The sequence below is a fragment of the Telmatherina bonti genome (genome assembly GCF_933228915.1).
Source record: "Telmatherina bonti genome assembly, chromosome: 20".
Classification (NCBI taxonomy): Eukaryota; Metazoa; Chordata; class Actinopteri; order Atheriniformes; family Telmatherinidae; genus Telmatherina; species Telmatherina bonti.
In genome coordinates, this window is record NC_136618.1 from 14,479,941 (window position 1) to 14,496,036 (window position 16,096).

The following is a 16,096-nucleotide window of genomic DNA, read 5'->3' on the forward strand; positions in this document are numbered from 1 at the left end:
GATTTCATTTCAGAAATGTTGGAAGTTAATGCAGACAGATCATTAATTTAGTACGTGACTGGAGCACGAGGTCAGCAATGAAAAATTAAACACACGCACACACTGGGATAATGAGTATACTCCTAGTACAATGGGGATCCATCTAAACTATTCAAGCTTGAAGATTGAAAATCTAAACTAATTAATAAAATAAATAAGTAACAATGACATGGACAAATACAGTGTAAGAAAAGAGTGAAATTCAATACATTTTTATTTTAAAAAAATAAAGACATAAGTTAAATTTAATTTTAAATTGAAATTTTTAGCTCGTTAAATTATTGAACTGATCGGATCAGTATGCACTACTAGTGTTTACTGGTATAAAAAACCTGTTTAGCTGCAAAGGGTACGATAATAGCCCTTTAAAAAAAAAAAAAAAAAAATATATATATATATATATATATATATATATATATATATATATATATATATATATAACGTTATTTAACACATGAAAACAGCAACACACAAAAGACTTCCTTGGAAGGTGAGATAGAAACTGAAAAAAAACCCCAAAACAAACAAAACCTTATGCTTGAGAAAAGGGGGCAAAAAATGTACAATTCTATACAATACAAAAACAATTACACAAAAACATCTGCAACATGTAACATTTAGTCAGGTACATTTGTAAAAGTTTAGCAACATAACGACAAGACCATCTTGGCAAAAGGAAGGTGTTTAATAATAATGTGAACTATGAAAAACTAATACCAATGTAGCAACAATTTCCAGAGTAAAAATCAATAATAAAAAACCCCCACAAAATAGAAAAAAATAGTTTTTCTCTGTGATCTTTGGTCTCTTTGGGAAGTTCAGATTAAATTAAATATGATTCAGTCTTGCATATCACTGCAGTGGCTTCAGAACCGCTCTGAAACAGGAAGAGAAAATCTGTGTTTTGACTTTGTGCAATTAATATTGATATTCTAAAAATCATCTTTGCCAAAAATGTTGCCTGGGCTCATTTAAGACAGACTGAGGTAAAGCTGGAACTTTGAGAAGTACAAATTTATTAAATATGTTGATTGCCCCATCATAGCAGATAAAGGTCACTCCATGAAATTAAAAGCTTCAGGAGCAACATGCCACAACCCTGTCATCAGTTTTTCAGGGAAAGCTGTATTTATTCAACCTCTGTGAAAATGACTAACAGGTTAATTTTCCAAATGAAAAAATTACCTTTGACCACTTTTACACACTGAAAGACTGGACACGTTGTCCGGCTTTCACCTTTCCAAATGTGGGCATTGCAGCAAAGTCATGATCAAAGGGGTTTTATGCAAAATTTTCCAATTCTAAATAATAATACACAGACAACCTTGGGACTGTTAACATATTTATTTATAATTAAGGCACAAACAGAGCTCTGTAACATAGAGCTGACTTTAAAACATGAGTAACAGTGAGTATCTGTCTATGGCTTGTCAGAGCAGGGCAGTAGTGTAGTTGGGGAGTCAGGCTTCTAAATTTTTATCTAGCAAATGACGGTGCATTCATGCATTTGAGTAGTAATTAAAAATATATTCAAAATATCTCCATAGATTCAAAGCTGTCCCACAAACTGTTTTGAGGCATTTTGTTGGGTGTATCGACCCAGTTATGTGTGTGTTCCTTACCAAAAACATGCATGGGCTTATCAAAGGTCTCCCCCGTCTCTTATTGAAAATATGAACTTATTGCAATCAAGATTTGAAGACTGATCAACAGTTTTTTGCTATTTACCAGTCTGCAGTATGAAAACTCCTCCACTGACCTAAATACATCACAAAAACACACATTTCAAACATCTGACTACCACGCAGACACACGCAATTATACTTCTTCAACTCCACACATTTGCTTGATCTGTCTTTATGCTAAAGAAACTGGATAACAAAAAAGAAAAAAAAAAAAAAAGAGTCACATTTTTCCAGAAAAACAGTAACACCCTGCTACACCTTTATGTGCACAAGTAATAAGGCCACTTCAGTTTTACGGACAGCATCCGGGTGTGTGAGAACTGAAACAGAAAGTGTCACACCTGCAGAGCTACATATGCAGTGCAATGTTTTTTTTTTTTTTTATAGTTAACAAAAGGCACACATTCAGAGTTAACATTCTTCCAGCACACATCACACCACACTCATCATCGTTATTCAGTCAGTTAAACATAGTCTAGATGTAGAACTGCTATCACCCCAACTACATCTTCTGGTTGAAGGAATCTGTCAGAAGATGTGTTGGTTAGAGATCTGCTGGGAGGAAACAGAAAACATCTCCAGTTCATCTTCTAAACACATCAGTAACAAGTTTCACTTCCTTCTCTCCCTGTTTTATGAGAATATTTCATTTCAAGTTCAGTTCCAGTTTAATTCTGAATGTCCGACCAGTCTCGACACTCAGTGGCAGTTTTGGCATTTAGGATGACATTTTTGATTATTAATGTTGCACTGACATCCTCCACTGGTGTCACCGGGACCCTTTAAAAGAAATAAGAGGAAGATGATAATAATATTTGAGGGGAATGAACCCTGCTTTAATATGTGCAAATGATAGTGAGGAAAGACTTCTTACCCTTGGGCCCCAGCGAGGCCCTCTGGTTACCCAGCAGATCTCGGTGTGACAGACAGTGCAGCGCAGCCAATCACATCCATCTCTTTTCTGAACGATGATACCACACTTAGGACAGTACATGGCCTCCCCTGACTGCACAAGAGTCTGTTTGTGAGGCAGATGAAGAGAGCAGGAAGTGAGAGAGAGAAAGAATAAAAGATGAGAGGATGTGGTTAGTGCCAGTGGATGCCAGTTTGCTTTGAGAGGATGTAAAAACACAAAGCCATTCATTCACTGGTTATCAGTTACATTTACACATGGATTTTTCCCCCTCTTTTATTAATCTACACACAACAGGAGGAGTTTAAAAGAAAAATTGCCAGCTTCAAAGAGCTATTTAGTACCTTTAGTAGATGTGTTGTCCTTCTGGCTGCAGAATCATTTACAGCACGTGCTGCAAGATCATCCTGGTATTGTTTACAGTTCATTCCCTCATGGATAGCCTGAAGAAAAAAAGATCAACATGGACAGAAAAGATACAACAATCTCAGTAAAACGTAGATGCTTAAAGGCTGAAATATGGTCAAAGCAACAGGACCGTTTGGAAACAAGGAGTTTGAAAAGTTTAAAAAGAGGCGATATGATCAAATACTGAAATATGAAGGCGTCAACTGCATATATTCACACCTTGCAAATGAGGCAGTTGTGTTTCTTGCAGACAGGACAGTGGAAGACATTGACAGTGTCCTCATACACACACCACCCCAGACAATCCGGAGTTGCACAGTGATAGCTGCCCTCACACCGAGACTCTGCCACTGACAGACCCCTCTGCAGCCAGCGCTCATACTCCTCCGTCGACACCAGCTGGAAAAGAGGGAAAATAGGAGACGATAAATGTGTGCTAACATACAAAAAACACAGATTCATGTTATTGCAACTCACAGCTCTGATCTCCCTCTCCTGCAGGGAGCCGGCACAAGCGTATGTGTCATCTCTGTAGGGACAGGAAACCTCGGGCTCCTCGCTCAGCATGATGACCGAACGCAAACACTCTCTACATATCCATGCATAGCAACACAAAGACACAACAAAAGTCCAAGTTGTATTTAAATCAAACAAACAATCAAGTAAAGTCAAATCTCTCGTTTATTTCCACATTCCTAAATCTCACCTGCAAAAACAGTGGAGACACTCCCTTAACAGGACCCCCTCTCCGGATGGCAGATCCATGTAGCAAATCCGACAATCCACCGGCTCCGGGTTGGGCACCAGGTCCTGACCGTCCATCATCACCAGCCGAGCAAAATTCTCCCTTCGCTCCTGTTCCTTTGCCTAAAGGAAGGATTCATGTTGTTGGGAGTGAAGTTGGATTAAAGACAGGTCTTGTAAAAGACCTCCTTCTTACAGTATTACAGCTAACAAATGAAAACAAACAAACACATACATACACATAAACTGTTTATTCATAATTTCAGAAGGTTTAAACAACTACAGTGCAAAATGAATATAGAATACATTCAATCTAGTTGCAACTTGCTGTTCTAATATTTTCATTAAAAAACCACTTTGTATGAAAAGTCGTCAGTGATAACATCTACATATGGAAAAGTTTTCCAGCTGTCCAACAACCAGAGCTTGCCCATTAAACAACATGCTCTGTAATCAGGCTCGAAATGTGACAAGAAGCTTAACTTTATTTGTAAATCTTCAGAAAATAAAACATCAGCTTTGTCCATGCAGCGCGTCCTCTGGAAGACAGGAAGGACATGCAAACATTGGGGTGCACCTAAACCACAACCTGTATTACTTTTGGCCAGTATGTGGCAGAATGAGGCTTGAACAGGCTTCCGTGGGAACAGCCCACCTCAAACAAGCTATCTAAATAGTTAAAAACAGACGCAACAAACATCCTTCAGGATGGTTAGAAGCGAAAATGGTGCAAGATGATTTCTTTTATGCTCTGAGGTTGATCGGTATCTGCAGTGGAGTGTGTGTATCTGCTTGTCAGTGTGTGCTTAGTCCTGGTCCAGGTTATACAGCAGTGAGTTGTTTTGAGGCCCAGCACTCCTCAGCGCCTCTCTTCTCCCTTTCTCCTTCAAAAAAACAGAGACAGAAGAGAAGAGAGTCAACCTGAGTGCGCCTGAATGTTTTACTTCCAACTCCAGCTTTGATTTGATTGGAAATGATTTTATATTTCAACTGCTAATACACTCCTTTCATTTCGAGCAACGTGTTTGTGTGATCTGTGTCAGCAAGGTTTGAATAAAACTAAATGTTCCTTTGTGCAAACTAGTGCATGACAGCATCTGAGAAATTGGTGTGGGTGTTTTCCATACTTGCTGGTACTGTCTGATAGCCTCCTTCTCTTGCTGGATTCGTCTGAGCTCCAGTGCATCTGGTTGGTATCCCCCCGGGACAACGTAGCTCTCAGGGCGGTTTGTACTGCAGATCTCACAGCCTGGTCGCGTTGGTTTATTAATGTAAGTGCAAGATGGACAGGACCAGCCCTAAAACACACATTTCTGATGTTATTCCGAATAGTGTTTTCAGACTTCAATAAATGACCTTCACTTACTACATAAACAAAGCATCAAGTCATGTTAGAAAAGATCGAAAAACTTGAGAAAACTTATTGAAAACGTTTATTGTCTTTTCTCTTGATGTAAATGCTTGAACGCAACCAGACTGGAGAGAATCGAGGCAGAGTCATTTTTTACATCTTTCAGAGACAATCCAACTGGCTCACTTCAAGACATTTTGTGAATCCTCCTTCTGTTGTTGTTGTTGGTGGCAAGCTTTTAAGTGAAGTAGGAAACAAACATTTCTGCAGTCAACACAGTGGGAGGCTGAGCAGGTGGTGGAGACAGGAGAGAGTTAAACGCCATAAACAGCTGTGGTGTGTTGGGAGCATTGTGGATCTTGTTCTGATAAAAGTCTATCTTGGCAGCCTTTAGGCTGGATGTGGAAAATGAATGTTTTTGTCGATATTCCGACAAGTCACTTTGCTCTTTTGATTTGCGTCACTTTCTTTCTGCTGCTCTGAGTCCTGCTCTGTGGTCCATTAGAACCTCGGTGCGCCACGGACTGGGAGGACTGTGTCTAGCTGGTTTAGACACGAGAGGACAGTTTGTCCAGAGAGGAGGCAAGAGCATTTCTGTAGCCTCATTTACAGACAGCAAAGGGGAAGTCTGAGTGGGAAGAGAGGCCAGAACAAACCCTGTCATACAGCGGGGCAGATCTGAGAGATCTCAAGGTTTTGAAGTAGTACACCATTTTTGAGCTGCTTGAGTGACATTAAGAAGGAAGACAGAGAATTTAGGCAGGCAGTGGTCTGAGAGGTGCACACTGCAAAAACTCAGCCTTAAAAAACAAGACAAAAATATACAAAAATGAGGTAAATGTTGCTTAAAATAAGAAAGAAAATTTGGCTTGTCAAGACTTCCCAAAACAAGTAAAAATACTCTTGAAACAAGAGGAATTCTCTGGCATAAAAACTAAGAATTATCTTACCTTTAAAAAATAAGCATGTGTTCTCAATTTAAGATTTTTAATATGACTTAGATTTCAGCTTTTGCAGTGCAGTGGGGTCTGAGACAGTTTGAAATTGAAGGAGTAGATGAAATCCAGAAAGTCATTTGCCTGTGTTTTGCCAAAGTGAATGTTCATGTCACTCCATAGCTGTTCATTGGACGAACTCTGCGTTGACAGAAAGGGCAACTGGAGTAGCTGTGTTTTCTGGACAGATCCAGGTCTCAGTCAGACCTGATTCGGCAGCTGGACCTCTCAACTTTGTGCTCTTTGTTCCGAACTTAATGTTACCATCAACAATCCTGCTGTGTGGTAAATGCTGCAGAGGTCTAGATGCAGTTACACAAAGGGTCTGAATGAATCACTTTCTGATAGCCGTTGTGGAGAATTAGGTGCAGATTAATGTGAGAAAAACAAAGAAATGTGAATGCCTGATTAGGACAGAAATTTTTCCATCAGCTCTGCTACATTACCTGGTTGGGGGCAGTGTTGGGGCTCAGTGCATTATTCAGTTGAGGCATTTCAAGGTTGATGAGATCTCTGATCTCTTGGATGTTTTGCCTTTCCGATCCACCTGTAGGGGAGGACAAACACACAGGGTTAAGGGTGAACTGCTTTATAATCTTATAACTTTTTTTTGTATTTGTAAGTGCAAACCCTCCAAAAATAAGAATTTGTTTCTTTACCAGAAGTTGTCAACATAACAAGGTTCCTAGTTTTCATTTATTCTTTGGTGCCATGTTAAAATCATCCCTCAAAATGAACCAATTAAACTGAAACAGCTGAGCTTAATGTAGTGCATACTGGCCTACACATCAGTACATGTATACATTTGTCACTAATTACTGTACTGTTTCAGGTTATTACTCCCTTTATTACAATAGTTATATTAACATTAACTGGACTTGTGTCTACACAAAATGACCCAAACAGGAAAAGTAATGTATTCCAGTGGCAGAGATGACCTGATATAAATGTTTTTGTCTCAGCATTAAGGTAAAGTTTTTATTACAAATTATGCTAACTTTACTTTTGTATATACTTCCTAAATAAAATGACTTTATTTGTACAAACAGCGTAGACCACCTTGTGTTTTTCAGTGCTTCACTTCACTGGTGTTGTCACACACAGATAACATCCTCGGGTATTAGCATTTCTTACAAATCACTAAACATAGAGTCATAATTCTGATCCATTTCTTCTATCATTTCCAATCTAACATAACAAGCTGTTAACCCCATTTCATCCCTCTTCTAACCATTGTGGGTGCTGCTATGAGGTCTTGAAGGAAGGGTGGTGTAGGGTCTCCAGTCTTGAGATGAGGGGCCGTTTGTAGTTGAAACAGGGAGCGAAGAGTTTTGAAAAGATGAAGGAGGACTAAGGAGGAGGGCGCTTTCCTGATCCTGCTGCAGGACCTGGAGGGTCAGCCGAGCGTGGCGAGCTGACAAGAGGTACAAGAAGGCTGTGTCTCCGTCCTGACGAATGCCGTATGAGGCAAGGGAACGCTGATCAGCACACAGACACTGGCCAATTACCCAGCGCTGCACCCGTGGGTGAAACCCATATTCAAGAAACATCTGGAGAAAAGAGAAATTTAAGATCAACGATGAGGCTGATAAATAAAGATACTGGGTAAGGAAAGTGTCTCTGAAAATGAACCTGCTGTTTCAAGGATGCCGTAGTCATGTGTGGGAAAACTTTCACAGTGACACAACAGGATGAGGATGAATCTTCCACTACAACAGCCAAACTGGTGGATCAAATAAAAATCAAGACAAATGTAATGTTATTATTAATTAAGAGCTGTGCTTTGGCATGATGAAAGCACATTTAATAACAATAATCTTACTTGATTTCAGTGTCTTCAAGGTCTTTGTTAGAGAGTTGGATCTGTAACGTTGCATTCTGTTGGGCAAGAGTGGCGGCAAAGATGGAGGCTGACTGCATGTCACCTGCCTCTATGGCTCTGCTCAGCTCTATGCAAGCTTCCTCTGCACATGAAACCCACAAAAAAGTAGAATGTACACTCTCAAAGAAACAGAATCAAATGTAAAAGCTGTCACATTGCTTCTAACAAAAACTCCATAAATCATAGAATGAGGAGATGAAACACAGATTTGACATATTCTTTCATGGCATACCTTTTCGTTGTAGAGCCAAAGTGTTCTGCAGGTGGAGAGCATCTGAGAGGTGCTGAGAACAGTTTTCTTGAGGGATGACTGGCATTAAGGGAAAGAAGAGTTTTAAATAATAAAACACTGACAGCGGTGGAATAAATAAAAAAGAAAATTGTTGTTTTCCGCTCTATATCCAAGTGACTTTCACAATGCTCAAGAAAACTTCGATTCGAAGGTGAAACAAGGCAGTCCCACAATGGAAGCAATTCAGGACGCGTCCTTTCTCTCTTGGAAAGTGTTAAAATGAGAAGGGCTAACAATAAGGCTCTGGTTTCTGGCGTGGGGTTCATTTGAATATCAGAGCCTTCTTTCCAAGCTGTTTCTGCCAGTCTTAAAGGGGTCCTATTATGGTATTTTGAGTTTTCTGAGCTTCCTACAGTGTTACAGTGTTGAATCCTCATCAGACATGTGAACGGCACTGTTTTTTTTTATCACCTAAATGCATGTTTGAGTTTGAGTTCCTGCACTCTCTCCGTTCGGTTTCCATGGCGACGGAAAATGCGTCATTTTCTACTTTGAAATCCCTGTGACGTCCCGGGGGATAAGGTTCGGAGATTGGTTACCTTCTACTGGTTAACAAGGGCATGTACAAATACATCAGGCGGGTGGAAAACGTGGGATAAAGTTATTTCCAACGATGGCTGGTGAGTTTACCAAAGAGAGACATCCTGCTGCATTCGTTGCTGTGGGTTGCTGTTTTCCACTTTGTTTTCAGGGTCTGATTCAGGTTCCAACATGTAGGGCTGTATGCTATGTGTTGACATTGTATTTTGCTTTTTTTATTGAATTTAAATTAGCCTAATCCTTCTGTTTATGAGATGTTACAATGACGGCGAAGGCAGTTGCGGTGCACGCTCCCGATGTAGTACAGTGGCAGCTGACCAATCAGTGGCAACTTATATCTGGCGGGAGGCGGGGCTTAATGCGGAAGAGTCTCAATCCACTTGTTTTGCCCACAGGCTGATCTGACAGCCTACGGAGAGGGTCGATCTAAAGTAAATAAAGCGATTTGTGACAATAACTCAATCAATCCCATCCCTTCTGGTCTCAGAAATAAAAATAAATTAGCCTGAAATGCACATAATAGTTCCACTTTAAATCTGCATCCTGGCCATCCAAGAGGACAGCACTTACCACAAGTCCTAATGCATTTGGGGTTCATTGAGAACACATTCACTCATATTCGTTTAGCCACCAAAAACTTCTTCCTTCTTTAATTTTCTCTTTATTTTCATTCTAAATTTCTGCAGACATAGTGGAAAAAAAATCAACACCAAACATTATGAACGGTATTATGTTGGTTCTGTGATGCTGCTTTTTAATGGATCTTTCCCTGAACAAAACCATTTACAGCGGGCTTGGTGTGTGCACAGGAGAAGTGGAAAATTCATCGTTTTGCATCACTGACTCTGCTGGCTATTGTTTCCTACAGACTTGACAAAGAAGCTAATCTAAAATGATGCATCAGCAATATGTGGATATCTTTTGAAGACATGGCTATCTTGTTCAGAGTAGTTTTTCTGAACTAGATAGTTGGGAGCCATCTTTTTTTCCCAACTGGATGTCACATGCATAAAAACCTGTTAAACACAGCAAGGTTATGTAGAAAATGTCTGTTTTTCCACCTGACAGCTATCCCATTTTATGTCATTCTCATGTATTACTGACATTATCTGTAATTAATATATACACAGATGGCCTGTTTATTGTTTGCTGACAGCTAACTTGCAACATACACTGCATTTTTAGTAGATTAAAAAAGGATATCTGAAATTTGATCAAAAGTTTTCAGTCAAGACGAATATTGGGACATGTTTTTATATACAGTGTGAACACTTCCATCACATATGTCTTTGCTACAGTCCAAAACATGAATTGGTGGTTTCCCAGAAAGAGATTAAGGCTAGAAACCAAATTTACATTTATTCATCTTGTTTTGAGGAGAAAGTCAAACAAACAAAGTTGATTAAATTAAATGACATATTAAATGACAAAACATTTCACTCGTTATTCTCCAGTGTTGCTTCTCTTTTATTTCTGTTAGTGAGTCATATGCTTTTCTTTATTTGTAGTTCCTCAATCACACTTGAGCATCTATTTTTGTGGTTCTGCAATAGTTTTTCCACAAAGGTATACTGTAATGTCATCCCATTCGCAAAAGAAAACAGGAACACAGATAATAAAGATGACATTTCATATTGATTGTTGTTGTACATGTTCATTCATTTGCATGTCATTAAAAACAACAGAATTCCTGTTATTTCCTTTTCTTGACTCCATACATGTTTGCTGATACCTCCAATTATTGGGTGACTTCATAAAACATAAAATAAGATAAAAAATCTTGAAAAATAAATCTTAAAAGAAACCCAAAAACATGAACATAAAATAAAGCTTTTTCCAGTTCAAGAGTCATGATGGCAGTCTTTTATCTCCAGTCATTCTGTTTCATTTATTCACTTCCATTTAATTTAGGATTTTTCTGGATCCGTTCCATGTTTTATAAGAAACCTCAGTCCAGCTTATGTTTTTATTGACAAATGTAGTTTTAAATGAGTTTTATTTACTTTAGTCTGACACTCTGGAGTCCAGCTGTTTGTAATTTCTACTTAGTCTATGCATCAAAAATCCATTTTTAAGTCTGTGACTAACCGTTCTACATTAAGATCTATTTTTGGCCTAATTTAAAGCCTGCCTGGGAAAGCACCCTTCAGAGCAAACATTGACAACAGAAGCAGCTTAGAGCCCTGTCAGTGTAGTGATTCCTCATGAAAAAGTAGGAACTGAAGAAAACTAACATGCTCTTCAACATGCATGAACTAACCATACAGGTTGCAATACTTATTTTCCCTTTACACATGTACATATAGTACATGTGAAAGTGTAGTTAAAGGTGTATTACATCAGATCATTAAACAGTCTTTAAGATCCTGTATGATGCTTCATTACAGAGCTGCAAACAAAGTTTCTTATTTCAAACATACTTAACTCAGATTAAGTGAATTTTACCCTTTGAAAGCACACACTTATCAAACTTTTGTTTTTTTATTGCTCTACATTTAGTTGATGGGAGGGGTACAATACACCCCACTGTGTCTGTTTATTTACCAGAAAACAAGGAGATATTTACAAAGATGGACAACTGACCTCTGTGTGCTTCTCGTAGTGATGACATCACCACCGTGGCCCACTTCTTGGCCTCCTGTTCACAGCGAAAGTTAAAGCTGATGCGGTCATGAGGAGGCGCAACCAAAATCAGCTCATGGCACTTCGGTGACTTGACTTCATAGTTTACGGTCCTCAAGTCAAACTCGGTGATGGTCTGGAGAATAAGCAGAATGACAGCAAGTTAGAGGAAATATCATCAGGAAAACGGGAAGGAAAATAAACACATTCACGGTTAAAGAAACTTGTAAACCAAACACACCCAATTGTAAAGATATTCCTAAAAATTGCAGCTGAATCACGTGATTCACAAACTGACAGAGGTCTGACACTCCAGCAGCTTGCAGGAGATTGTTTCCTGAAAGGCAGATCAACTATGATGTCAAAATAATCGTCCACTGTCTGTGAATTCTTTTTGTTTTCTCCTGTTTAGCTCCTCCTTTCTTGCTTAGTTTATTTGTTTGTAATGTTTGCCTTGACCCTTCCTGAAGTTAATGTAGCTCAGTTTAAACCTTCTGATTGTTTCCAACCTATAATTAAACTTTAATAGAAGTAAATCTTAACAATCCCCTGTTAAGAGGTCCTTGGACTTGTCAAAATCTACAGCAAGTCCCAGTTAGTCAAGAAAAAAAAGATTTTTATTTTATGCAATCAGTGTGTGCGTGTAAAAAGTAAAGTTGGTAGTAGCATGGTTTGTACGAGTTGTGCTGCATTAGGGTTTGGGCAGTTAGCCATCATTCACATAGGATTTCTTACCCAAACAAATTGACACAACATTGTTAGCAAATACACCTATGAACCGTTTCTGGAACATCTGAATTTGATAAAAACACACTGATTAAAAAGAAAAAAGTTGACCAAGAAGAATTTTAATCTCTTTTAGAAAGGCCTGGTCAAATTATTTACCTTAACTCACTGCTAGCCAGTCATTCTTATAGCAGATGTCTTTGGCAGCCAGAGAGTTCATGTAATGGAAATCATCTTGCAAAGTAAACCGATGGAAATCCCAAGTTCATTTATTCATTACTTTTTTATCCCAACTGCTTAGTCCAACAAAGGGTCGCGCGGAAGCTGGAGCCTATCCCAGCCGTCTTTGGGCGGAAGGCATGGTACACCCTGGACAGCTCGCCAGTTCGGATAATGTATGAATATTAATATTAATAATAACAATAATAATAATAATTCCTTATCAATTCAATAATTGAATAAATTCGGGGGAAAAAAAATTTGAAAAAGGAGTGGAAAGAAGAGTACACTTATTTGGTATTCCCACACCTTTAAAAAAAATAAAAAAAAATAAATATATATATATATATATATATATATATATATAGAGAGAGAGAGAGAGAGAGAGAGAGAGAGAGAGAGAGAGAGAGAGAGAGAGAGAGAGAGAGAGAGAGAGAGAGAGAGTTTTTATGCTTCACAATTTTAACAAAAAAATCATTTTTTTTCCCCAAATGAATAAAAATAATACATTATAAAAAATTAGTCATTTCTATTGATCTTTTTACTTGTGTTCTTGGGCATTAGAGCAGCAGAATAATGGTCTGGATACTGTGTTGTTTTTTCCTCATTAAAATCAAGAAAAACGACAGGTCAATAAAAAGTTTTAGACAGTCTTTTTTGTTTTTAATCTACAAAAATCAGCAATATTGAAGAATTGTGAAAATTGCAACTTAAATCGAATCGGCACCCAAAAAATATCGGAATTGAATCGAATCGGGACAAAAGCATATCGTCACAGCCCTATATTATATTATGTATATATACACACAAATATAGAAAAGACTACAAGGATTTTAATTTATTTTAATTTCATACGAGAGAGAAAAAAAGCGCATTCTGGTCTTGGTCTGAATTGTTTTGGAATATCCCTCATAATGTAGTTTTATATTTAGACCTTGTTTCATATTATCATAAAATCTACAATGAATATTGAGTTATATTCAATGAAAGGCTCTTCATTTTTCTTCTCTTAAGTTAACTCTCTTATGAGTGTTTTCCACATCCAAACCAACGCAGTTGCAGGGACAGTGAACTCACCACACTCCGGCCAGTCCCGCTGCTGTCCTGGAGCGACAGTCGGAATTCCCCGGATTTCCCCGGGTCCATGCTGAGCTGCAAGCGGAGTGACTCATCACTTGCTCCCGGAAGACACAGCGGCCGAATACCAGAATGACACACCGACACCCGAACCGACATGAGGACGGTTTGGCAGCCAAGTTGTGACTGCGAGGCCTCATGGTGGCTGGGGAGGGCGGCGGACTGCTCCGGCGTGTGACTGGGAGTGGGAGTCCATCCATCTGAACTCAGCGACATCCTGCTGACAGACTCATGTAGGACTCAAACACACAAGAGTCCGGTGGATGGTTTACCTCCAGCTCCTCGTAGTTAAGCGCCGATCATTTCCGCTCACATTTCTCAGAAGATTTCTCTCCGGGTGTTTAAAAGCGTCTCTGTCAACAGGAAGCAAGTGCGTCGACTCTGTTAACTGTGTACAACCACGTCCAAAAAATAAAAATGAAGTCGAGTACCACCTGGAAGACTCACTTCATTCCTTGCTTTCTACGCTCAGTTTCAACGACATAAAGTGGTAACTTTGTCTTTACTCTGAAACATTACGCTGCAACACCAAGGTTAAAGTGGTAGTTTGATACTCCAGGAGCCGAGTTTGTTGTTGCTGCTGCTTTCACTTCCTACCGCGCATGCGCTCTTTGTGAGACGACGTATGCTGTTTTAATATTTATGATGGGCGCCTTTTATTAGATCTGTGAGCTTCAGCTGATCCCCCTTCTGTCAGCAGACTTGCTGATATTTTACAGTATTTCCAATTATTTTTTAATTTTTGGTTCCAGTGTTGTACAGGAAAATATATTCTTTTTCTTTTTTTCCTTTTTGCGTAGACAGAATGCATGTACGGGTTTGGCCACACAGAGGCAGCAAAGCATCCCATTTACATTCATCCCCATTTCTTCTGTTTAATTAAATTCTTTATAAATAAATAAACCAATTTATAAACTTTTAAACATTCCTTTGAGAAAAAGGAGTGTATTTCATATAGAGTAATCCTAACTACCGTGAGTTTAAAGCACTTAAGATTTATACATGTATTATATATGATATACCCCTTTTCTCTTATTATTCATGATGAAAGTGACTTTCATGAGGGTTTACTGGTGTTAGTGCTTGATTTGCAACACAGTGGAACACTGAAAAACAAACAAATACAGATTTTTTTAAAATGATTTTTTTCCACTATATTTCTATACTTAATCAATAATTGAAAGAAAAAACCCTTACATGATTAAATAGGCAAGGCGATTCCTGAAAAAGATTTAATCTGGATGGCATGCTTGTCATAAAGCTGTATATATTAGGAACATTGCAAATAGTTTAAGCTACGTGTGCAAGTAGTGGATAAATAACATGACCCTTTTCGTAGTCCTGTGTTCATTGATCATATTTTTTGAAGTGTCCTTGAGATCTTAGAGTGATTTCTTTTTACATTTGTATTAAATTTAGTGTTGTTTGAAGACAGCAGTTCACAGCTATTGGATGTTGGTATTTAGCTTTCTCTGAGTAAAGAAATGATGATACAGTGTTATTACCATACTATTTTACCACACTGTCTCTTACAGAATGAAGATCTCCATGTGCTTTGCACAAATGGATTTTAACTTAATATGTCTCTCTATATGGGGCTGATATCCAGTTACAAACCCGTCTAGCCTTTTACTACTTTTTAATGCTTTCTTTGCACTGTATGCTAGCAAATGTGCTACACAACTAAACAGTTAGGGTTATAAGAAAAACAATTGCACTTACACTTCAACAATTACTATGTCAGTTTTATTTCTCATTCACATTTAGTAAAAACATGTGTGCCTGGTGATTAACACAAAGTGAACAACACCAGATAGTATCAATGTATTTGACACAGATTGACAACACATTAAGACTTTATCAGAGTTAATTCAGGACAAATTTATCCATATTTGATGAGCAGTCTGCAGTTTCAGAGTCTCAAATATTAAAATTAAAATGATGGATTACATGTAGTTATATATAATTATATACATAATTATATAATATGTATTATTCACTGCACTCTAGGCTTTGAAAAATTTAGATAATGACACACAGAATACTGGCAAAGTATATGTATATTTTTTTTGCCAAAAAAAACACTGTTTAGTAGAAAAGTTTGTGCAGCATGTAAAAGTGGATGATCAATGAGGTAAACGGTTACAAACAGTGTGGTGAAACAATCAGTCTGCAAGCATAAGGAGAGAAAACGCTGGAAACTGCAGCTTTTCCATGGCTGCACCAAGACCAGGCACTAGATTAAAGAAGGAGCCGCCCCCTTGACAGATGAACCTATAAACCAAGAGCAAATTAAAACTTAGGCAAAACCAAGGGGTCGTCACACCCTCTCCTATAAAGGTGGGTCCCTCACAGCACAAAACAGGCACCATCACAGCCAGGCTATTAACAAGAAAAAACAGACTCACACAACCTTAACATTGCCCCGGCGGCAGAGGTGTATAAAGTAGAAGTAGAAAGTAGAAGTCCTGTCCGGCAGCTCTTTCCAACCAATCACTAAACCAGGTGTATTTAATGAGTTCAGTTCCACTGAAACGTAAATG

General features: G+C 38.4%; 1 protein-coding gene across 2 annotated transcripts; it reads right to left on the reverse strand.

Annotated features, from left to right (window-relative positions):
- Positions 1-1,376: 1,376 nt before the first annotated feature.
- Positions 1,377-14,144, reverse strand: shrprbck1r (sharpin and rbck1 related). Of its 2 annotated transcripts, XM_079259892.1 has the most exons (15): positions 14,001-14,136; positions 13,494-13,906; positions 11,433-11,607; positions 8,250-8,327; positions 7,958-8,099; positions 7,768-7,858; positions 7,367-7,685; positions 6,582-6,682; positions 4,917-5,087; positions 3,752-3,912; positions 3,523-3,634; positions 3,265-3,444; positions 2,982-3,080; positions 2,599-2,742; positions 1,377-2,504 (listed from the first exon to the last, which is right to left on the reverse strand). In XM_079259892.1, exons 2-15 carry the CDS (start codon positions 13,767-13,769, stop codon positions 2,424-2,426), a joined length of 2,130 nt encoding a protein of 709 aa, XP_079116018.1. In that variant the 5' UTR covers positions 13,770-13,906; positions 14,001-14,136; the 3' UTR covers positions 1,377-2,423. The 2 variants fall into 2 exon arrangements, with proteins under 2 accessions (XP_079116018.1, XP_079116017.1); XM_079259891.1 differs by having other exon boundaries at positions 13,494-14,144.
- Between the last annotated feature and the right edge of the window lie 1,952 nt (positions 14,145-16,096).